At 54.3% G+C, this 21,817-nt stretch overlaps 1 protein-coding gene across 1 annotated transcript in view; it reads left to right on the top strand.

The window, feature by feature from the left end:
• VANGL2 (VANGL planar cell polarity protein 2) overlaps window positions 1–21,683 on the top strand; it is a 28,069-nt gene extending 6,386 nt beyond the window's left edge. The window contains exons 2-8 of the mRNA XM_061120389.1: window positions 8,852–9,112; window positions 9,240–9,360; window positions 11,201–11,808; window positions 12,548–12,684; window positions 13,167–13,302; window positions 17,123–17,354; window positions 18,146–21,683. Of these exons, the coding sequence (XP_060976372.1) occupies window positions 9,042–9,112; window positions 9,240–9,360; window positions 11,201–11,808; window positions 12,548–12,684; window positions 13,167–13,302; window positions 17,123–17,354; window positions 18,146–18,406 (1,566 nt within the window). The 5' untranslated portion in view covers window positions 8,852–9,041 and the 3' untranslated portion in view covers window positions 18,407–21,683. The remainder of the gene's footprint in view (window positions 1–8,851; window positions 9,113–9,239; window positions 9,361–11,200; window positions 11,809–12,547; window positions 12,685–13,166; window positions 13,303–17,122; window positions 17,355–18,145) is intronic.
• The last annotated feature ends 134 nt before the right edge of the window (window positions 21,684–21,817 follow it).

Genomic DNA, 21,817 nt, shown 5'->3' with positions numbered 1-21,817 from the left:
TGCTCACCCTCTATTGGAGAAAGAGGTGGGAAACTAACATTTTATTGAGCATCTATTATGTGCTTGACTTTGTGATATTCTGTATGCATTATTTCGTTGAATCCTCAACCTTCTGAAGTTGTCGCCATTATCCCTATTTTGCAGATGAGAAACCTGAGGTTTGGAGAGGGCCGGGGACTCATCTAAGATTACATAGCTCCTCAGAGGCTGTGCCAGGTCTGTCTGAGGTCATTGCTCTTCCGTTTCCCAAAGTGCTCGTTCCACCTTTCCATCCTCTCATTTCATTTGTTCAGGTTTGCTCATTATTGCCCTTATTCTTGAACTTGAATAATTTCCCTCTCTCCTGAAAAGCAGACATGAGTCCAGCTGTCAGCCTGAGATGTAAAGGAAGTCTGTCTTTACAGAGGTGTCAGTCTGCTGGAAGAATGGGGTCTCCCAGGTGGAGCACCTCTTTGGCATAGCCTGGGGCAGGGCTGCCGCCTGGACAGAACATCCTCGGGGGCTGGCCTCTTCCCCGCTGCTGGGTCACTTCACACGTGGGGGCTCCAGCACCATGATCCATGGAGTCTTGTTTTGTTTGGAAGGGCCTGGCTCTCGCTGGAGAGTTTTCTAGCAACCCCCTAACAGTATCGCTCAGACCCCAGAGAGTTTCACCAGAGAGTTCCTGGCTCCCCCACTCCGGTTAGAAGAGAGGGTGTGTCTGTGTAGGGAGTCTGGGGAGGGGCTCTGGCCTTTTAAGGTGAGTGGGGGCGCGCAGAAGCAGGTGTGACTGCAGTAACTTAAAAAGCAACCGAGTATGAACAGAAACACTCATTTTGTCATCTGCTTTACTCCAGGATTGGGGTGGCAGATGCAAGGGTTGGGGCATGTTGAGGCTCCTCAGAAAGAGTGAAAACCTCAGGCTGTGGGTTTGTCAAGATGGAGGACTTGGTTGGTGCTTGGGCCTTTCAGCTGGCTCGGTTTTCCTAGATAAGAACTGGCTGATTTACCAGATCAGAGGCCCTGGAGTGAAGCAGGAGGAAGAGGTTTACAGAATGGGGAGACCCAGCTCTGCCACCCGGGCCCCGAGTCACACTGCATCTCACACCCTACTGCTTTTGCCACACAAACTGGCCTTTGTTGGCGTGTCCCCTCGTCACAGCTCTTCCCATCCACATGCAGACCTAAAGGTGGCTGGCTTCTCATCCTGAGAAACCGCTTTCTGTTCCCCCTGACCCCATCCCGAGGCGGCAGCTGGGTGAGCAGGCTTTGTAGGTCTCAGGGTCAGGGACAGTTGGGGCCCACCTCGGAGAGGAGGCTGAGCAGAGGGCGAGGCGTTTTTGTCTTCCCGTGAGGGTGGGAGCATGTAGTGTCCAGGAAGGCGGCCTCTGGGTCAGTCCAGCTTGTCTGCCTCCCATGGCCCACCTTCTCCTGTCCCTGAGGACAGCTCATGGCGCCCGTTTTCCTGCCTGACTCTCCCACAGCTTCCTGATGGGCACGCACGGCTTGGTCCTCTGCTCCAGCTGAGGGAGGAAGAAGTTCCGAGCCTGGTGGGTGGGAAGGAGGGGGCTGCTCACGGGTGAGAATTAAACAGAGGACCCAGCCACCTAGAAGCCCTGGTTCCCTTCTCACCAGCTCAGCATCCGACTCCCTTCTGGCCTGCCCCTGGGAGAGATGCCAAAGGGATTACTCACCCTTTCTGCCCCGTGCTCCATCCGCCCACCCAGTGCTCCCTTCCAGACGGACTGGGAATGGGTCTGGGGGAGTCGGGGAACGGACCGCTGTGGTGTGTGTGCAACATGCGTGTGCTTGTGTGCAGTGTTTTGGGAGCAGGGACTCTGAGCGCTGGGGTGGGGGTGGGGGTGCTGGCGAGAAAGCGGAGCAGGTCTCTACAGAACCTGCCTGGCCAGGGTGGGTGGAGCTGGGTGGGGCAGTCAGGAGCCATTCCAGGTTTCCAAGGGGGAATCCGAGTGTGGGGGTGCACGTGCGTGTATCTGTGTTCAAGTGTGTTTGTGGCCTTGGAGGGTACTCAGCCTCCCCCTTGCTTTCGATAGAGGGAAGCGAGGGAAATAGATGGAGAAAGGCCTGCCTCTGGCCCCCCAGCTCCTTTTCAGCTAGAACAGCAGCTCAGGTATCCTGGCCAGGAGCCCAGTCTGAGGCTCCCCCGCCTCGCTCCCCGGCAGGCACCGTGCACTGGGGTCTGCTGGTGAACAGCCGCATGGGCTGTCTGGGTGACCCAGGCATGGGCCTTCCCCTGCTCCTCAGCCCAGGGAGGAGAGGGACCCTGCCCCCTGCCCCCGGGCTCTCAGGATGGTGAGCTCACGTCTGGGGCTGTCCTGGGAGAGTGCTGGGTTTATAGGGCGGGGGCGGGGCTCGGCGCCAGCTTTTGGACTCCTGGGTCCAGCTCTTTCTTACCCCTCGGCCCACTGAGGTCCACCTGTTCTCTCTGGCCTCCTGGATGGTGTTGTCACTTAAGGGCATTGGTGTTGTTTTCCAGGGTACAGGAGTGAGGGTGGGGGTGAAACCCCCTTTCTGGTCTAGGGCTTGGGGCTGGTCCTGGCCCACTCTGTGCCTTAGCTGTCTGGGGGGTAGAGAGAACCCAGCGTGGGCCTTCTGGGATGGAGGGCTTGTCCCTGGTGCTCGGCTAGATAGGAATGAGGAGGAGACGTGGAGATCCTCAGTCAGGAGTGGTCGGTGGGTGGGGAAGGGAAGTACCTCTCTAGGGCCAGGGGCTCTTCAGTCTCAACTGTCTCAACAAGCTGAGGCCTGTCCAGACTCTGTCCCTATGTCACTGGAGAGAAGAAGGGACAGGGCAGGAGCCAGTGAGTTCCCTCCTGTCCTGGCCACCTTCTAGTCTTGGCTGTTTCAAGAACCAGAGTCTGGAAGGACTGCCAGGGAGGGGCCTGGTCTCACTCTGAGAGGAGCACGCCTGAGTCACCGTGTCAGTGAGGTCTTTCTAACAAAGAGGCCAGAAAGGGCTGCTGCAGAGGTAGCACCAGGAACTATCGCCCTTCTTCCTCCGGGCCCTGCCTTTTCATCTGTAAAACTTGGGGTCGCACCTTGGAAGGCCTCTTCTGTGTTAGTGCTGGAGCCTGCCGAGAGTTGGGTGGGTCAGTCCACTGTTTCCTCCTGTGGTGGGTGGGGGTGAGCATGGGGAATGATGCGGGCACAGTCAGAGACACTGGCACTTCCCTCTGCTCTGTGGGAGTGTGTTAGGGGCTGCCTCCCCCCATCCCAACATCAGACACCTCCTGTCTCCACCAGTGTCTGAACAGGGTGGCCTGGACTGAGCATGCCCGTGAGACTCGGGGCGGTGTGACCAAGTTGGGGAGCCAAGCTGGACAATCAGTTGTGACTTGGAATCTGCCCTGCCTCACACTAGCTGATGTCTTGGCAAGGGGCTCGGTCTCTGTGGACAGACATCTAGCTCCTTGGATACCGGGCTGGGAGGCGGGACTTCTGGAGGGTGGGCATCCAGCATTTTGGGCAGAACTCACACTGATATCCTTGGACGCTGAGGCTGTGGTGGGTGACGCTTAGGGAGCCATGAGGCTGGGGGCCCACATGACCACACCTCCCATGGGTTTTAGTGGGGAAGGGGGGGTGCACGGTACATGCAGTAAGACCTAGGTTCTTGTGTAGGGATCAGAGACTTTTTTAAAAAATTGAAGTGTAGTTGATCTACACTGTTGTGTTAATGTCAGAGGTGCAGTACAGTGATGCAGTCTTTTTGAAGGCTACGGGAACCAGAGACGTTTTGTGGGCAAGGGTCCACAGACTTCTCTGCAGGAGGGGTCTGAAGGGGTGATCATGTCCATCTCCTTGCATCCAGGCAGGACCACCCTTCCCCTGTCCTGGGCTGAGGAGAGGAAGGCCATTTGTTTAAAAGATGGTCCGATCAGAGTGCTGCCCCTGTCAGAGGAGAACTTTTGGCTTCCTGTCCTCTTTCATTCTGAAGTCCTCTGCATGTGCCTTCCCTTGCAGCCCTGCTCTGGAACTCCCAGCCTGTCCTCTAAGTGCATATCTGTGTTCTGTCCCCTCCCCACCGTCTTCTCTGCCTGGTGGCCCTACCCCCACCGCGCTTTCCCCCAGCTCCATCGGGGTCCTCCTCACTGCCTCCTTTCCCCACTCCTGGAAGCAGCTGGGACCGGGTGTACGGTGGCCGAGAGCAAGGGAACGAGCTGGTGACCACAGCCACCTGGTCCTCAGCCCGCGCCTGGCCAGAGGATGCTCAAGTCGGGGTCCAAGGTCTCATCCACCCAGGCTGCTCCTGTGAGCGGGCAGTGGGGAGGGCCTAGTCTTGGTCTGCCTTTTGGCCAACACTAGGCCCTCCCATGCCTCCCAGTGTACCCAGGGCCTTACTCCCTCTGCCTGTTGCCAGGTTCTGAGTGTATTTTCTCCAAAGGCCTCTGATTGTTTCCTGAAGAAACCTGATCCCAGAGCTTATACAAAAGCTGGGGCCGCCAGAGGAGAAACCCCATTCTCTCCCGCTCTGTCCCTAGCCCCCCCACCTCCATAACCTCTCTCTCGCTTTGGATGCTGGGTATGGGTTCCAGGACCTGGCTGCCATCACCTAGGCAACAGGGGGCTTTGGTTGCCATGGTGATCATTGTGGGAGAAGCTGGGCAGCGGGGACAAAAGCCCCCACATTTCCCCCCCTGGTCCTCACCCCAGTCCTCATGGGATGATACTGAGACACATTCCATTAATTTTATTTCTGAAAGGCCTTTGGAGGGGAGAAGGGTCTCCTTTTTGTGACAGACTTTCTCTTCCTTCCCTCACTCCTCTCTGGCCTGTTTTTAACCCCAGATAATCCATGGTTGGCTTGAGCAGGGGACCGAGTCACTGTGTTTTTGTGTCTGAGGTGGGGTTGGGGGCCTGGTGAAAAGCAACGGAACACATTCCCTTTTACAGCCTCCCACCCTTTAAACCAGGGCACTCCCTGCCCTGGACGAAGTCCGGACTTCCCTCCTGGTCCGTCGTGCCGCCCATATTTCCACTTGTTGATCCCATCCAGTGATCCCCTCCCCCACTCTCTTCCCTGGGAATGCTGCCCACCTGGGAGACCCTCCAAACCCCTGATTCCTGGGTCCGATTAAACAAGGGGAACTTCTGCCCTTCTCGTGTCTCATAAAGTCCCTTCCCATAGCCTCTCCAGTGCTTGGGTTAATTCCTGGGGTGCTCCAGGAGACAGCAGGCAAAGGTCTCAGAAGCTGGCTTCATTTTTGGCCACTCTGTTTGGCAGGGGAGGGAGCAGCATGTTTGGGTGCTTTCTGAGGACCTTGAGTTGGGTTGGTGGGGTGGGAGAAGCAGGCCAGGGGAGCCAGGTTTATGTTGGGTCTTTAATCAGCAGCTGGGAGGAAGGTAGGGAGCTCTAGGCTGGAACAGTTTAGAACAAAGGGTTGGGAGGGGACTGGCACCCTGTCTGGTTTGAAATTTATCTGTAGGGGAAGCACAATGGCATCAGCTTCCCTCCTGGGTGTGTTTGAAGTGGTGGTTCTGATCTGCTGTGTGTGTGTGTGTGTGAGTGTTTGTGTGTGTGGCTTTAGTTGTACAAGCAGCAAGATTTATTTATACCACCTCTTTCCCAAGTTTCAGAGGAAGTGTCTGGGGATTGGAGCAGGAGTGACCCTGAAGTCAGAGTGTATTAATTGCTTAACTTATTACTTGCTGAGCAGTTAAAGTACTACTTTTATCTCCGGTATACTTAACAACAACCCCATGAGGTGTTGATGTAAAACATCATTTCCCCTGTTTTACCAATGAGCCTACCACGCTGCCAAGCGCAGCAAAGTTAAGTAACTTGCGCATGATCACACAGCTCCTCAGTGGGAGAGTTAGGTTATAAACTCAGATACTCGGGTGCAAATCCCATGCTCTTTTTGCTGTTGACTCCTCTGGCAGATGTGAGAATTCAGGCTCGGGAGACGGAGAGTCTGGGTTATGGTGTCTCTGTCTAGACTCAAGTCCATGGCAGCCCTTTTCCTCTTTATTTCTCCACCTCCCTCACCCTGTCACCCACTTGCTCTCTTCGAACCTCCTGGTGAAATTGAGTTTGTAGGAGGACTAGGAAGAACGGGCTGAGCCACAACAGGAGAGATACAGGAGATGTGTCTGAACTGTATCAGGGACTAGACCAGGAGAATGGCCTCTCGGGAGATGGGGTAGAGCAGTCCAGCATAATTTGCAGATAAGAAGGTGAATAGGGCCTTGTTTGTGGCAAAGGTTTCTAGAAGGGTTTAGGGTGGGTAGGTTAAGATACTGTTGTCTGCATTGCCCGAGTGTGTCTCTGTTACATACTTGTCTTGATATGGGGCTATGGACAAACGTCACCAGGCCATGGAGTGTCTCCACATACCTCTGTGAGGAAGATAAATGAATGGAGGTAGCATTTATTTCATCTCCCTACAGTGTTTGCAGTTTCCCCGAGAGTCAGGCGGTATCAGTTACTAGCCGTGTGCCAGTGGAAAGGTGGTGGATACAAGTCCGTATCAATCATAGTTCTTATTCTCAAATTACTGATGGTTCAGCTCAGTTGGAGAAAAGTTAACAACTACATAAAGCAAATTCATTTCAGTTCTTAGCATAATTGACCTCATGGCAGCGCTTGACCTGGCTGATTTTATTCCCACCTTGAAGCAGTAATTCTTGGCTGTATGAGAGCCCACTCTTCTGGTCTCCTTGCTCCTCTGGCCTCATGGCCTCAGCCCCTTTGCCTCTTCTGTGTCCTCGGACATGTTTACATGTTGGGGTTCTCAGGGACCCCCTGTTTAACCCTCTCACTGGGTGATCCCATCCACTCCCTTGACCTTGCACACCACCCATACCTCCAGCTCAGCCTCTTTTCTGACTCTAGCTCCTCTGACGCTCAGCTGCCTGTTTAACTGCCTGTCTCACAGCCATGAACTCAGCATGCCAGAAGCCGAACTCGCCAGTTCCTCCCCAGTCTTCCCAGCTGGTAATAGCACTACCACCTCCTCTCACACTCGGGCCAGAGATCTTGATGCTCCCCTCCCCCTCAGCCAGTCCAATTAAGGCCTGCTGGTCCTACCCAACGTATGTCATGAATGTGACCATTTCACACCTCCTCTGCTTCTCTGCCCCATCGCTGCAGTCACCTCCTTCCTCGTCTCCCTACTTCTGCCTTCCCTTCTTTCCAGTCTCTGTCTGGAGAGCTAAAACCCTTCCCAGGCTTCCCACTGAATTAACCCAGCTCTTCCCCCAACCCGGGGCTTCCCCGGTGCTCAGCAGTGAAGAATCCGCCTGTGGTGCAGGAGTCACAGGAGACGAGAGTTTGATCCCTGGATCGGGACGATGCCCTGGAGGAGGGCATGACAACCCACTCCAGTGTTCTTGCCTGGAGACTTCCATGGACAGAGGAGCCTGGTGGGCTATAGTCCATGGGGTCGAAAAGAGTCTGACGTGACTGAGCAACTTAGCATGCACGCACACTTTCCCTGACCCCGAGCCCTGGCCACCTCTTCAGCCTCACCTTCCATTGCCTCTCCCTCCCTCACACCCGGCTCCACTGGGCCACCCAGCTCTCTGCTGCCTTTGGCCTTCCTGTGGGTGGCTGTCTGCTCCGCAGGCTTTCCGCTCCGCTCTACCTGCTTAGCCCTGGGCTCCTTCAGGCTTGGTGGTTGTTTCCTCAGATTTTCCAGAACCACTCAGTTTAAAGGAGCCGTGCTCCCCAGCCTTGTCTGTCATACTGTCCTCATCCTTCTCCTTTCATCACTGATGTAGTTAGTTGTTCGTATGCACCCGTTTACATGCACCAACCCTGCTGGGCTGTGAATCCGGGGTTTCTTCCCCACTGTACTCACGGCTTGGCAGCGGATATGGTTTCTAGATGGGGCCTAAGCAAGAGGTGACGACTCAGCGAGTGAAGGTGGGAAATAACTGCTCAGTGCCCAGGGATGTAACACTGGGTGCTGAGGGTGAAGGGGGCTTTTGTGAAGGGGTTGGGGCTGGGTTGTGAGGTGGTAAGCAGGGTTGGGTGAGAGTTAGGGAGGATGGGAGAAGGAGAGGTCTTTCTCCTCTGCTGAACTGGAAGGTGAAAGTGTAGAAGAAAGACGCTGCCCCTCGGTCCACAGTGGTCAGATAAGCTACTGACATTGCCTGGTTCAGGATGTCAGGTTTTTAGAGAATGGTTTCTGCTTACCTTCCCCTCCTGCCCCTTACCACGTGATTTGTAGTTTACATTCTTTACCCTGGCCATGTGAGCACATTTATGCATGCACACAAGTCAGGCCACTCACAGACACAGACACAGACACAGACACACACACAGCCTTAAGGGGGACAGCCAGCTTAACCTCACAGTAACTGTATGTTTGACGATTTACATGCTAGGGAGACAACACCAAGAGAAGCAGCCGTAGGCAGCCGCCTGTGGGCACTCAGACATTAAGAATGGGAGGAGATTTTTGCATCTATGTCCAACTAATAAAAATAAATGGAAAAAAAAAAAAAGAATGGGAGGAGATGAGAGGCCTGGGGTAGCCTCTGGACTGATGCTAGCTGCCTCCTGCTGCGGTCTACACTGGGCCGGCCAGCTGGCCTGGCCAGAACCCATGTTCTCCAGAGTTCCTGGCCAAGGATAGGAAAGTGCTGCCCAGTTCTCCCCTGCGGGGGTCCAGGGTTGGGTCATCCTGGGTGGCCTTTGCTGTCATCTTCCCCCACCCCGCGGCACAGTCTGGGGGTGCTCTTGCTAGCAGGCAGGGCAGGAGGAACTGGGCCACTGGACAGAGCAGGAGCCTGGGGGGCCGTTCTCAGGTGGGAGCGAGGCTCCCCTGAGCTTCCGCCCTGCTTCCTGGGCATGGCCTCCCTCCCTGCTCCAGCCCCACCCCGACCAGCTGCTTCCTTTCCTCAGGAGCGCCGCTTGATTTTCTCCGAGACAAGCCCACCTGTCCAGCAAGATAGAGTCCCTCAGGGTGACGGTTGACTTCCTGAAGGTGCCCCTTGGCCTGAAGAAGCCGGTCCTGAAGGAGGTGGCAGGGGCGCCCCCCAGAAGGCCCCCGCCTGTGGCCCTGGAGCGCTACAAGGCGCGGCGTTCGGACGCCATGGACACCGAGTCCCAGTACTCGGGCTACTCCTACAAGTCTGGCCACTCCCGCAGCTCCCGCAAGCACAGGTGGGTGTGCGCGGGGTGGGCGCGCGGGCTGGGCGCGCCACAGGGCCGGCGGGCTGCAGCCGGCCGCTGAGAAACTCGGGTCCTCCCCTTGACCTTCCGTGCCTGTCCCCCTGGCCTTCTGCTGCAGGGACCGCCGGGACCGACACCGCTCTAAGAGCCGCGACGGGAGCCGGGCGGACAAGTCGGTGACGATCCAGGCTCCGGGGGAGCCCCTGCTGGACAATGAGTCCACGAGAGGGGATGAGCGGGTGAGCATCAGGGGCTGAGGTCTGGACCAGGTGTTTCCACTCGGATCCCCGGAGAAGCCGGAGGTCCATCCGAAAGGGGAAGGGACTGGAAACCTGGCCTCTTTTGACACAGAGAGGAGGGCATTTTGGGTCTACTAAGGGACGCAAGCTAGGATCTCGTCTCAGTAGAATTCTGTAGAATCTTGGTAGAGTTCAGAGATCCCTTTGGAAGCAGCAGCGTCTTTCATCTTTTACGACCCATGTGACCTGGGCTGTGTAATGGGAATTGCCTCTCCTCTGGGCTCATGCCAGCCAGTTAGGGGACTGGGAATCTGGAGTGGGAGGACGGTGGTGGGTGGGGGCTAGAGGTGTGGCAGCTTGGTTTCCCTTGGGCACTCTGGTGCCCTCTGGTGTCGGACTGTAGAATAGCACCCGCTGGTCAGAGGGAGGAGTTGATGGAGGAGGAAGTGAGCTTGGGGAGATGGGAGGGGGTTTTCCGCCCATTGCTCCCGCCTCTCTGGCCCACTGTGTGCCCCTGGCAGGGAGGGCAGGAGGCAGTGCCCAGGGCTAGAAGAGGGAAGAGGCAGGATTTGGGATGACTGAGGTGGTCCATGCATCATTCCCCCTTTCTTCTTGGGAGCATCTTAGGGAGCTGGAGACCTCACGAGACATCTCTATGACTGACCCTGGGGCTTCCTGGGGCTTGGAAGCAGATCAGTACCTGAGGGAGATGATCTTTCTCCCTCTTTCCCAATCCCGTCTTCTCCCAGAGACCTGGCCTCCTGAGTTCTTGAAGTGAGCCTGATCAGCTCTTCTGTTGTTGGGGGGTGTGCCCAGGCTCTTGAAACTTGGAGCACACGTGTCGGTATAGTGGTTGTGGTTACTCACGGGTTCCCTGAGCTGAGACAGGCAGTGCCTCCACTTTCTGCCTTCTGTTCAGGCTCCCCTTTCCGTGGGGAAATGCCCATGTGGTAGGCATTCAGACGGGCCAGAAGAGCCAGCCAGGCAGAGCAGAGACCCGGAGTGGCCCTGAGTCTGCACCACGCCTTGCATGCCCTGCACTAGTCTCTCACCTTCCTCATCCCTTCCTCTCGGTGTCCTCTTCCCTCCCCCATGCTGCCTTGGTCAGGCCGCTCCCTTAACCAGATACTCGAGTGGCTGTCTGTACTCTGAGGATAGGTACCTATCGCCTACCCTGGCCTTGGGCTTCCCAGGTAGTGCTAGCAGTAAAGAACCCACCTGCCAATGCAGGAGATGTAAGAGACTCAGGTTTGATCCCGAGGTTGGGAAGATTCCCTGGAGGAGGGCATGGCAACCCACTCCAGTATTCTTGCTTGGAGAACCCCATGGAGAGGAGCCTGATGGGCTATAGTCCATAGGGTTGCAAAGAGTTGGACGTGGCTGAAGTGAATTAGCACGGCACAGTATGGTACATCCTGGCCTTGCGAGTGGGTTGCTCGAGCCTGCTTGCTTTGCCTGGAGAGTCTGGACCTCAGGTGCCATTCTCGGACTGAGCAGCTCCCTGGCATCTCTCTTGGACCCTCTGTTCTGAGGGTGCATGTGCAGGTGTTTCCTGGTTGACTGACGGCATGAAGCTCCCCGAGGGCCCAGGTCTCAGATGTGCCATCCCTGCAGAGGCCAGACTTGGGCATGCAGGGAAAGTGTTAGTTTCTCAGCTGGGTCCGACTCTTTGTGACCCATGGACTGTAGCCCGCCAGGCTCCTCTGACAGTGTTGATTACCCTCTTTTCTCCTCTGCCTGCTTTGCTGTCTGTCTTCTTCCCCCTCACCTCTTCTCCTGTGTCCCTGCCTCCTCCTCCTCCTCCTCTTCTTCCCCATCACCACGGCCGCTCCGGCTGTAGGACGACAACTGGGGGGAGACGACCACGGTGGTGACGGGCACCTCGGAGCACAGCATCTCCCACGATGACCTCACGCGCATCGCCAAGGACATGGAAGACAGCGTCCCGCTGGACTGCTCCCGGCACCTGGGTGTGGCGGCGGGGGCTACGCTGGCCCTGCTCTCTTTCCTCACGCCTCTGGCTTTCCTTCTGCTGCCCCCACTGCTGTGGCGGGAGGAGCTGGAGCCGTGCGGGACGGCCTGCGAAGGCCTCTTCATCTCCGTGGCCTTCAAGCTGCTCATCCTGCTGCTGGGCAGCTGGGCCCTGTTCTTCCGCCGGCCCAAGGCCTCTCTGCCCCGCGTCTTCGTGCTGCGCGCCCTGCTCATGGTGCTCGTCTTCCTGCTCGTCGTGTCCTACTGGCTCTTCTACGGTGTTCGCATCCTGGACGCCCGCGAGCGCAGCTACCAGGGCGTGGTGCAGTTTGCCGTGTCCCTGGTGGACGCGCTGCTCTTTGTGCACTATCTGGCCGTGGTCCTGCTGGAGCTGCGCCAGCTGCAGCCGCAGTTCACGCTCAAGGTCGTGCGCTCCACGGACGGGGCCAGCCGCTTCTACAACGTGGGCCACCTCAGGTACAGGCGCCTGGGGCAGGCGGCGGGCCTGGGGCGGCGCGGTGTGATGGGGCCCTAGGTGACGCGCTCCGAAGGCTGGGTGGGAAGTTGTGTGCTCCGCCCATTCTAGGTTTTCAACAGTGCTTGCTGCTTGATGGTGGGATCATGCTGAGGGTCCTGGAGCAGATAGGGTGGCAGTTAGGAGTTGGGAGTGAACAGATGAACAGGGATCAGGGATCAGGGATCTTACAGAGGGATGGACCAAAGAGGAGAAAGGAGTGATTCTTGGGAATCACCACGTTTCTAGCTCTTGGAGGCACGGTCTCTTGAGGGCACTCAGTGAGCGGTCACTGAGATGAGCTGGCCAGAGGAAGAACCCCCCAGGGAAAAGATAACGAGGGAGGTTCTTCGGCTCCCTAAACGTGGGAGCAGGATGCCCCCCCTGGCCGCCCAGATTGTCCTTAGTCCTGCGAGGAATCTTGAGGGGAATGCTGGAGGGGAGGAGGTGACCCCTGGCTGGGGATCCTGGCCCACTGCCCTTTCGCCCCGGGCTTCAGCACGGCAGTGAAGGAGTAGCAGGCCCAGCCCTGGGGAAGGCTTAGGAGCCTGGTGAGTAGACCGCAGGCCCCGAGCCAGGCTTCTTGGAAGCAGCTTGTCCCTGCCCTCTGTCCTCTCCGGCCCCGCCGACCTGCCCTGATGTGTCCCCCCCTGCGACCCTTGTCTGTCCTCTCCGCCTCCCCTCCTGCCGTCTCCCCCACAGCATCCAGCGTGTGGCAGTGTGGATCCTGGAGAAGTATTACCATGACTTCCCTGTCTACAACCCTGCCCTCCTCAACCTGCCCAAGTCCGTCCTGGCCAAGAAAGTGTCTGGCTTCAAGGTGTATTCCCTCGGAGAGGGTGAGCGGCCCTGCTCCTCGGCCTCCTGGTCTCCTCCCAAGCAGGACTCCCGAGTTCCTGCCTCCCGTGGCTCTTTCACCCTTCCTCCCGTGCTTTCTCCTTCCGCAGACTGCACCCCAGCCCCTCCTGTTCTGTCACCCTCTCCACGCCAGGGGGCTGTTTGAGCTGCTGATTGACCTCTCTTTCCCTCTCTGCTGCGGTGTGTCCCCTTGCCCTGGCCCCGCTGTGTCTGCGCCTCAGCCCTGGCTCGGGGAGCTCGGGAGGCACCCGCGCGGGACTCCTGCTCTCTGGCGCCCCCTTGCGGCCTTGCTGTGGGCCTCTCCCAGACGTCGTGGCCAGGAGGGATGGGGACGGGAGGTGTTCCTGGGGGGGTGGTCCAGCTTCCTCTGGACGTGTCAGGGGGCTGGCCCCAGACTTCCTGGAGTGGGAATCAAGACGGCGCTCTGAAGGGACCAACCTCTCTCTCTCCTGCTTCTGCACAGAAAACAGTACCAACAACTCCACGGGTCAGTCCCGAGCTGTGATCGCAGCGGCGGCCCGCAGGCGGGACAACAGCCACAACGAGTACTACTACGAGGAGGCCGAGCATGAGCGGAGGGTGCGCAAGCGGAGGGCCAGGTGGGTCTCGGGGAGGGGCCGGGCCGCTGGGGAGGGGAAGACCGCCTGGCGTCTGTAGCCGATGATGACGTGGTTGGCGTGTGTGTGTGTTCGTTTTCTGTTCCTGCCTCAATAAGTCACAATGAGCTGTGAAACAACTCACATGTATTGTCGTGCAGTCCTGAGAGTCCGGAGCAGGTGAGCTGAACCCTCCACTCAGGGTTCGCGGGCTGAAATCAAGAACAAATCTAGTTTTAGCCCGAGACCCCTTCCAAGCTCACTGGTTGCTGGCAGAATTAATTCCTGGTCACCTGGACCCATAGGCAGTTTTCCTTGAGGCCAGCAAGACCAGGTCTCTGGCCAGCAGCCGGAGAGAACTCCATTTCAAAGGGCTTGTGATGAAATTAGGTCTGCAGGGTAGCCTCCTTATTTTAAAGTCAGCCGACTTGGCACTTTGATTATCTCTGCAAAACATACCAAGATTATTGGATAACCAGGGGTTGGGGATCTGGTGGAGGTGGATGGGCCTTTGAGTTCTGCCTGCACAGTGGGGCAGGGGCCGTTAAAGCCCGTGAGCCTCCCCGGCAATGGCAGGGACCGAGGCTAGACCAGCCCTCCTTCCAGTAAATCTTGGAGGCTTGCTCAGCAGATGGTACATATTTACCTGCAAAAATGAGGTTCTAGTGCCCATATCTTGGTAAATTCTTAAACACTGTCCTCATGCTTCCTTTTTTCATGTTCACATTGTCATGTGAGTGCTGTTCATGCCTGAAGATTCTTTCTTGGTGTCGACTGCTTGCCAGGGCCTGCCTTCATCTGTTGGTATTTCTACAGGGGAGGAACAGAGGGTCTTGGGACTCTGCCCTTCCTCACACATGACCTCCAGGCTTTGAAGGAGGAAGGGAGCCCTGACCCTGTTCCTTTTTTTTTTTTTTTTTTAGTTTTTAAAAAGGTTTATTTTAATTGGAGGAAGATTGCTTTATAAGTTGTGTTGGTGTCTGCTGTACAACAGTGCAAATCAGCCATCAGTTCAGTTCAGTCGCTCAGTCGTGTCCGACTCTTTGCAACCCCATGAACCACAGCACGCCAGGCTTCCCTGTCCACCACCAACTCCCGGAGCTTGCTCAAACTCATGTCCGTCGAGTCAGTGATGCCATCCGACCATCTCATCCTCTGTCACCCCCTTCTCCTCCTGCCCTCAATCTTTCCCAGCATCAAGGTCTTTTCCAGTGAGTCAGGTGGCCAAAGTATCGGAGTTTCAGGTGTATTGGAGTTTCAGCTTCAGCATCAGTCCTTCCAGTGAATATTCAGGACTGATTTCCTTTACGATTGACTGGTGTGATCTCCTTAAGGGACTTTCAAGAGTCTTCTCTGACACCACAGTTCAGAAGCATCAATTCTTCAGTGCTCGGCTTTATAGTTCAACTCTCACATCCATACATGACTACTGGAAAAAATAGCTTTGACTTATACGGACCTTTGTTGGCAAAGGTAATGTCTCTGTTTTTTAATATGCTGTCTAGGTTGGTCATAGGGACATGGGTTTGGGTGGACTCCGGGAGTTGGTGATGGACAGGGAGGCCTGGCGTGCTGCAGTTCATGGGGTCGCAAAGAGTCAGACACGACTGAGCGACTGAACTGAACTGAACTGAGGTTGGTCATAGCTTTTCTTTCAAGGAGCAAGTGTCCTTTAATTTCTTGGCTGCAGTTACCATCTGCAATGATTTTGGAGCCCAAGAAAATAAAATCTGTCACTGTTTTCATTGTTTTCCCATCTATTTGCCATGAAGTGATGGGACCAGATGCCATGATCTTAGTTTTTTGAATGTTGAGTTTTAAGCCAGCTTTTTCATTCTCCTCTTTCACTTTCATTGAGGCTCTTTAGTTCCTCTTCACTTTCTGCCATAAAGTGATTTCTGATTTCTGTCAGAAAATGCAGAAAGTGGCGGAGATCAGCCATAATTATGCATATACCACCTCCCTCCTCTTCCCCTAGCCTACCCCTCTAAGTCATCAGGCTGGATTTGCTGTGTTATGCAGCAGCTTCTCACCAGCTCTCTGTTTTACGCATGGTGGTATGTATATGTCAGTGCTGCTTTTTCTGTTCGTCCCATTCTTTCCTTTCTCCAGTGTGTCTATAAGTTCATTCTCTGTATCTGCATCTTCGTTCCTTCCCTGCAAATAAATTCATCAATACCATTTTCTAGATTCCATATATATACATTAATACACTTTATTTGTTTTTCTCTTTCTGACTTAACTTCACTCTGTATAACAGGCTCTAGGTTATACAGAGTTATAGAACTGACTCAAATTCATTCTGTTTTATGGCTGAGTAATTTTCCATTATACACACACACACACACCACATCTTCTTTATCCATTCATCTTTTGGTGGACAAATAGGTGACTTCCATGTCCTAGTTATTGTATGTACTAGTATGTACTATGAACATTGGGGTGCATGTGTCTTTTTGAATTATGGTTTTCTTAGGGTATTCATCCAGTAGTGGGATTGCTGGATCATATGGTAGCTTTATTCCTGATTTTTTAAGGCATCTCCATACAGTTCTCCGTAGTGGCTGTATTACTTTACATTCCCACCAATAGTGCAAGAGGGTTCCTTTTCCTCCAGCATCTGATCCTGTTTTTACACGAGGCTGCAGTAGATGGAAGATTAGCAGCCCCATTTCTGTGACATTGCAGCAAGTCTCCAGTTGCCGTGGGAAGGAAGCTGGAAAAGTTCCCTGCCTCCTCTGCCTTCTGCCTTGACGATGATCTCTGGATCTTCTGGGCTGCTGCTACCATAGGGGACCCTTTCCTTCCCCATTACCTTGGTTGTAACCAAGAGAAAACTTTCCCCCTTGGTTCACCTAAGACAAAGGGATCTTTTCTAAAGGAACTTTACTGAGACACTCAGGGAGGCAAAAGAATAAACAGAGATACAGCAGAATTACACAGATCCACATGTGTACTTGGCCCAGAATCCTATCCTAAGCTACTTGAAGTCCCCAGGTTCCTGGGTTTCCCTGATACTGGTGTTTGCATGTCTCTATACTTTTAATGTAAATGGGCTGCTTTTTCCTGCTTCCCTCTTGCTAACGTATTTTTGAGATTCACCCTGTCTGTATATCTGGTTTGTTGGATCTTATTGCTGCCTAGTACTCAGAGAATACTTTCAACATCTTGACCAGTCATTTGCCTAATTTTTTTTTCCATTTTGATGAATAAGTAGTATCCTTTTAACATTTAATTTTCTTACTACTGTCTAGTAACAACTTCATCTTTTTTCAGGCTTTCAGGTCTCTTATGAATTATTTGTTCACTTCTTTGCCCATTTTCTATTCTGTTCTTACCTTTTCCTTCTTGACTTGTGGCACATTTTTTGGCCTTACCTTTGCCCACCCCAGGTGTTAGTTAATGTTGCTCATGCTATCACAGTTGAATAGACATGTGTGATTTTGATGTAGTTATATCTAATAATGTTTCATGCACTGAAGTGCAATTCAGGGGGGCTCTTAATTAAAAAGGCTTTTTCTAGGGTTCCATCTATAGTTGTCTCTCTGACACTTGATTGTCCTCTATGGGTCCCCGGCTGGGCTCACTGAGCTCTACAGCTGTTTCCTATTTCTAGAGGGGTGAAGACCCTCTGCCTCCCACCCATATGCATGCATTCTCATATGCACACACACAGTCTCCAAAGCCTGGTTCTTGAGTCCAGATGAGAGCCAATAGCTTCAGGCAGAGCACAAAGGCCTGACCTCTCTCAGGCTGCTGGAGGGCTGAAGCTGGGGGGAAGCTGAGAGGTGGGAGTCTGGTCCACACCCCTTGTCTCCCCCAGGCTTGTGGTGGCAGTGGAGGAGGCCTTCACTCACATTAAGCGGCTGCAGGAAGAGGAGCAGAAGAACCCCAGGGAGGTGATGGACCCCCGGGAGGCAGCCCAGGCCATCTTCGCATCCATGGCCCGGGCCATGCAGAAGTACCTTCGCACTACCAAGCAGCAGCCTTACCACACCATGGAGAGCATCCTACAGCACCTTGAGTTCTGCATCACGCACGACATGACTCCCAAGGTAGGCCCACCTGCCCCAACATCCTTTCTCTCTCCCTTACTCTGGCCTCTTCCCTTCTGCTTCCTCTCCCTTATTCTTTCACTTCCTTTCCTGACCTCCATCCCTCTCCTGTCCCTCCCTCCTTACAGTCTCTCATCCCTACTCCATCTGCTCCATCTCTGAATGGGGTAGCTTTCTTAGGTGCTGAGAAGAGGGAGTGTGGGGACCATTTGGGGAATAACTGAGACCTATTTCTCATCTCTGTAGAGGTTCCAGAATTTTCAGATCCAAACTCCCACCAGATGTTGTTTGCTCTATGCTCTTTTTGAGCCAGTTCCACGGTCCAGTTCTATGGCCAGCTTCCTAGAATTGCCTCCCCTGAGCCATCTCTGGGGAACAGGTCACTACAGATGTTGCATTTCAACTGTGATGCCTCTAGCTTTCTGCTGGTGCAGCCCTGCTGAGTGCTACCCACTCGAGCAGAAGGGAGAGGAAAGAGTACAATGGAGGGCTTTCCCAGGTCATAGCAGGTACCTGGGAAGAGCAGGGGATGTGGGGGTCAGGAGAGCCAATCCCAGACCTGACCCTGCTGAGCCATACCACCTCTGTGGGCTCCTGCTCCTGCATTGATAAACCAGGGTCCCAGGCAGATGATCTCAGGCTGTTTTCTGCTCTAGCATTCTGAGATTGTTTGCATAGAGTGAGCTTGGGACATCTTGGTGGTCTTTGGAAGCTTTACCCCCAGAGGGGTAAAGGGGACGTGGGTAGGTGGGAGGGAAAACTTCCTGAGACGTCCCCTCTCGCTTCCTCAGGCCTTCCTGGAGCGGTACCTGGCGGCTGGACCCACCATCCAGTATCACAAGGAACGCTGGCTGGCCAAACAGTGGACACTTGTGAGCGAGGAGCCGGTAACCAACGGGCTCAAGGATGGCATTGTTTTCCTCTTGAAACGCCAGGACTTCAGCCTGGTGGTCAGCACCAAGAAGGTCCCATTCTTCAAACTCTCCGAGGAATTTGTGGACCCCAAGTCGCACAAGTTTGTCATGAGGCTGCAGTCTGAGACCTCAGTGTGACTGCGCAACAGCAGGGGGACTGGGAGACGCGGGGGGCTCCTGAGGGCGGCAGTGGGGGCTTGGTTCTCAGGCCCTGCCACGTTCCTGCCGCCCTTCTTCCTCTTGCTCTAGCCGTTTTTTTTACTTGAATTACCCCCCTCCCCCACCTGGCTCCTCCCCATTCCTTGTTTACCCCATGTGAACCTGGAGAGACATCTTGCTGTCAACAGTACCTGGGAAGCTCCCCCTCCCTTCTCCCGCCCCCTCGGTTTCGTATCATCCCTGGCCCTGCAGGAATCAGTGCCTCTCTCCCTCTCCTTTCCCCACCAACAGTCTCTTCTGGAAGGGCCTGGCAGAGCCCCACTCGAACCCAGGTTCTTGTAGCAGTTCTCTCCAGTGGTTTCCCCAAAGGATTTCTCTGGGGGGCGGGGGTCACAGATCTGACTCCAGAGAGCCACAGTGCCAAACCCCCCGGGCAGCGCTGCCCGCAGCCTCCTGGTGGCAGACGGACCTGCTCCCCCGTTCACTCACCCCACCTGAGCAAACCCGGAATACTTAAGCAGGGATCCCCCCGTGTCCTCCCACACAACCCGAGTTGGAGCCTCCCCACCCAGGGTTGTTTGCTTCCAGCTCTTCGAACCTCTTCCCCATCCACATATTCAGAGCAGGGGAAGTTCATGGGCCCTGGGGGGCAAGTACCTTTCTTCCACGGGGTCTTTCCTAGGCAGCCCCTTGGGGAAGGTCGGGAGAGAGCCCCATGAACATCGCTGACCACTACCCTCTGAACTGCCCACACCTTTGCTCCCACCATGCTGGGGTGGGTCTCCCCCTTCCTGGTGAAGGATGCCACGTAGACTTCTGTAGAGAGTTAGTGGCTTGGCTGGACCCTGACCCACCCCAGTGGTCTCAGACAAATGTTTTTCTTTTCTTCACCAGCCACCCCCCATTTTGCTGTCTCTTCTCTCGGCTCCAGAGACCTGTTGCCTCATCTCTTTTTGGGGGGGTAGCCAGCAGCTCCTCCTCATCCCCTGCCTTAAGTCCACTTCTTTGCCTCAGGGGTCTCTTCTCCTTGGCTGGCCAGGGTCTCCCCAGTTCCCTCTCTGCCTGGTTTTCTGGGCTCTGGTCTCCCTCTGTAATGGGATGAGGGACCAAGATTGCTGCCTTTGTTGGGTACTTAGCCCCTCACCCCATTTAGCTTCCATAGTCTTTGCACCCAATCTGAATTCTTGAGAGTTTCACTCTCATTTTGAGCAAAAGTTGCTGGCTTTCTAATACTTAATTTCCCTGTAAATCTGAGCCTTGAAATCAGACATCCCTAAATTATGTAGTTTTAGCCAAGGGGGATAGAACTAAGGAGTACTTACATACCTCCAGCCAGCACCCAGGTTGGGGAGTGTCCTCGTGGCCCGGCTGGAGCAGTCCCCTGGGCCAGTCCTCAGAATAACTCACAATGCCCCTTTGTAGGCCCATCTCTCCCCTGGAAAACTCATTGGTTCTTGCCTTGCAGGAGGCACCCTGGGATAAGATCCCCATTGATCTCTTACCAGGGAGGCTTCCTGTCTGTATTGGCGACTCTGGGCATGATGGAGCCTGGGGATTGTTTGTCCTGCCGTCCTTTTTGAAAAAGCACATCTGTCCACACACCGCTTCCTCGAGAAGCACTTCAGCCAGTGCTTACCTTGTCTGCACACGGGTGGGTTGCACGGCTGACTTAAGCAGGGCCTGGAGGGCAGCCTTGGGCTGGGGCTGTGGGTTTGAAGATAAGCCCGAGTGATACACATCCTGTCCTGGGGGTCCTGGGAAGGTTTTTTTTTTTCTTCTTCTCTTCAAAGACCTGGTTTCAGAGGAATCCCTTCTGGATCACATTTCTAAATACCTCACTATCCTGGAAAACGGGGCCTGGATGGTGACTGGGGTCACTGCCGTTGTGGGCAGGAGTGGGATGTGGTGTGGTTTGTGGAAGAGTTGGGTGGGGAGAAGGGAAAGTTTCTGTGATCATAGTTGCTGCCCTAGATGAGGGGTGGGGGAGTGTTTATTTTAAGAACCTGCCATGTGTTTTAATCACTGTGATTTTTTCATTCCTTTTAACTAAAACAAAAAGACATTTCCCCCCACCCCGACTCTCTCTCTAAGCACTAAGGGCTGTAACTGAGACTGGTCATGTTTTGGTCCTTTGCGTCAGAACTGTGGTATCTTCGTCTTCTTTGATTACTGTTACTGTTATTTTTTAAAATGTCAGGATGAACTGTCATGTGTGTGGCTGTGTTTGTCTTTTGCTTCTCCTGTGTGGGAAGTTGTCTGCATACTGTGAACTGAGGTGGGGTCTGTAGCTGCCTCGGTCCCTCTGACCAGCGTCCCCCACTCTGTCCCATCACAGGCTGGACTTTCTCACCCTTCCCTCGTCGGGGCGTGCCCACCCATCACCACCCCACCCCGCACACCGTCATCAAGGATGCTGTGGCTGCGTCTCTCCAGTGCTTCTCTGTGACCCCATGGCATCCTAGCTCATCCCCGCCACACCTCCCAGGCCTTCGTTTTTACCACCGGGGAAGGCCGGTCCTCCTTCCCTCCACACCACGATGCTGTGCCTCGGTCCTGCACCTACCTCGCCACTCTGCCGCTGTCCCCATCGGCCCCGGTCTCTTACACTACTCTGCGTGCTATTTCTGATCTTGTTCATTTCCCTTTTGCCTCTCCTTTTTTCTCCCCCGCACCCCCACTTCAGCCCTCTCCTTTTCACTTCCCCCTCCCCACCTCAGTCCTGTTGCCAACCCTGTTGCAATACCTGTGATGAGACATTGGGATCCCTTCTCGTCTGAAACAGCTGTTTCCCAGAGTTGAAGCCTCCCTCCTTCTCTTCTGGGCCTGGATGAGCTCCCTTTGGCCCTCTGTGGTGTCTGTCTGTCTTCTCTTTCCTCTGCCTTCCCCACGGGGCAGCATCTGCTGATGGAGTTGGTCCCGGTGTGTGAGTGTTGTGATTTGTTCTTTTGTGTGTGCAAGGAAGGGGGCTTTTTGAGTTCCTTCCAAGTGAGATTGTAAATGTAGAATTTTCCACTGTTGGATCTAGATTTTTCCCCCCCTTTTTTTGGGTTACAGAGCTGAGACCTTGTGCATGCATGTAGAAAGTTGTAAAATGTAAATTTTTTTTTTTTTAATATATAAAAAGCTTGTTTTTCCAGTTTGCAGTGGATCTAAACATTATGGCAATTTTAGGGATTTTTTTTTTTTTCTTAAACATAGGAATTAAAACTGTACAAAATTTTTTTTATATATATAAAATAAAGACATTTGACTTTTGTGGGGGCATTCTGTTTTTTTTTTTTTTTTTTTCTCTTTTCTTTTTTCTAAAACAGGAGTGAAAAGAGCCTAAGAGGGTCAGGAAGCAGTGAATGTATGTTCCTTGTTAGGGAGTGGGCGGGCCAGGAGGGGGCA

This window comes from Dama dama, chromosome 20 (genome assembly GCF_033118175.1).
Source record: "Dama dama isolate Ldn47 chromosome 20, ASM3311817v1, whole genome shotgun sequence".
Lineage (NCBI taxonomy): Eukaryota > Metazoa > Chordata > Mammalia > Artiodactyla > Cervidae > Dama > Dama dama.
This window is presented reverse-complemented; position numbering and strand designations above follow the sequence as displayed.